This window comes from Mizuhopecten yessoensis, unplaced genomic scaffold (genome assembly GCF_002113885.1).
Source record: "Mizuhopecten yessoensis strain PY_sf001 unplaced genomic scaffold, ASM211388v2 scaffold8807, whole genome shotgun sequence".
Lineage (NCBI taxonomy): Eukaryota > Metazoa > Mollusca > Bivalvia > Pectinida > Pectinidae > Mizuhopecten > Mizuhopecten yessoensis.
Genome location: NW_018407731.1, coordinates 139,457 through 140,773, shown reverse-complemented (window position 1 = coordinate 140,773; position 1,317 = coordinate 139,457). Strand labels below are relative to the sequence as shown.

Sequence of the window (1,317 nt, the reverse complement as noted above, 5' to 3'; positions counted from 1 at the left end):
CTGATACAGTATATTTCACTGTGTAATAGTGATGTAGAGTGTGTGCTGATACAGTATATTTCACTGTGTAATAGTGATGTAGAGTGTGTACTGATACAGTATATTTCACTGTGTAATAGTGATGCAAGCTTTGAAGCTATGTCACAGCTATGTACCAATGGGATCAATCCTTTGTCATTATTATGAAGGTTGTGAATGGAGAAGGTTAAACTGCAGCACATATTTTCTGGTCTACTCTAACGTACTGTACATTTTATATAGACAAACACTTGTTTCAGGCATAAAATAAATCAAATATCACATTATGCAGAGGATTATCTTTCAACAAATCATTTTTCTAAGTAATCAATGATTTTACTTTGATAAACTTAAAGAATTAATAAGTGCGATTAACATACCCGCCGCATGGCAAGGCGAATGTGCCTCGGAACATCAGCTATAAGGTAAGCCAGTAGGAACTTCAAACTAAACACCATGTGCTGTAAGAGTAAAAATCATGTTTTAGCATATTCAAGCACAGTGAATTAAGTTGGATATTGCCTGTTTTATCATCATAAATCATGTTAGAACAATGCCTCAAATAGATATAAAAACTGTTACACAAGAGGCCAAGTTAGCATGTATCTCTCAAATAATAACATTCGCTAATTGCCGATTTTGCCCTTGAATTTAATTACTATGTGTTGTTTACAAATATTTAGGGAAATGATAAATTCACCCTCATTACAGTAGGAAAAAAGGCAAAACTAAAACTGTGACAAATATTTCCAGGTAAGCAGTATACATGTATATTTGTATACCTCAAATATAATGACGATCCAAAGTTTGGTGGAGAAGTCAAACTGCTGTCCCCAACTGGAGGTGAAGGCGATGAGGAAACCGTTAGAGATGACACCACAGTTGTTTACAAAGTCGAGAATACTGTACCAGCGACCTGTAAGAGTAATGTACAGAGGTGTATAGTTGCTGGTAATTCATACTGTACAGTTGTACATTGCATCTATCTAATCTACATGTATCTACCTAATCTACACAATTAACTCATAGCTAGTTCATCACACTCACTAGATATACTGTATAACACAAACAGAAACATAGATGAGAATTTCAAATTAAATGAATAATGTCTTTTGGAGAGGGACACAGAATGGTGTTTACAGTGTTAATAATATATATGTGTGTACAGTACCAACCAATGTCCTTGTGTATATAGGTCAAAGGTCAGTGGTTGAACAGTATTTATATATGTGTATGATGATGAAGTGAACACTCACTAATGTCCTTGTGTACATAGGCCGAAGATTGATGGTGTAATGA

At 34.6% G+C, this 1,317-nt stretch overlaps 1 protein-coding gene across 7 annotated transcripts in view; it reads right to left on the bottom strand.

Moving 5' to 3' along the window:
• Nucleotides 1-1,317, bottom strand: part of LOC110456575 (anoctamin-4-like) — a 67,728-nt gene that overhangs the window by 19,963 nt on the left and 46,448 nt on the right. For all 7 annotated transcript variants that reach the window (XM_021507387.1, XM_021507390.1, XM_021507392.1 and 4 more), the window contains 2 exons: nucleotides 801-934; nucleotides 399-479 (listed from right to left, as the gene is read on the bottom strand). In XM_021507387.1, the coding sequence (XP_021363062.1) occupies nucleotides 399-479; nucleotides 801-934 (215 nt within the window). The remainder of the gene's footprint in view (nucleotides 1-398; nucleotides 480-800; nucleotides 935-1,317) is intronic.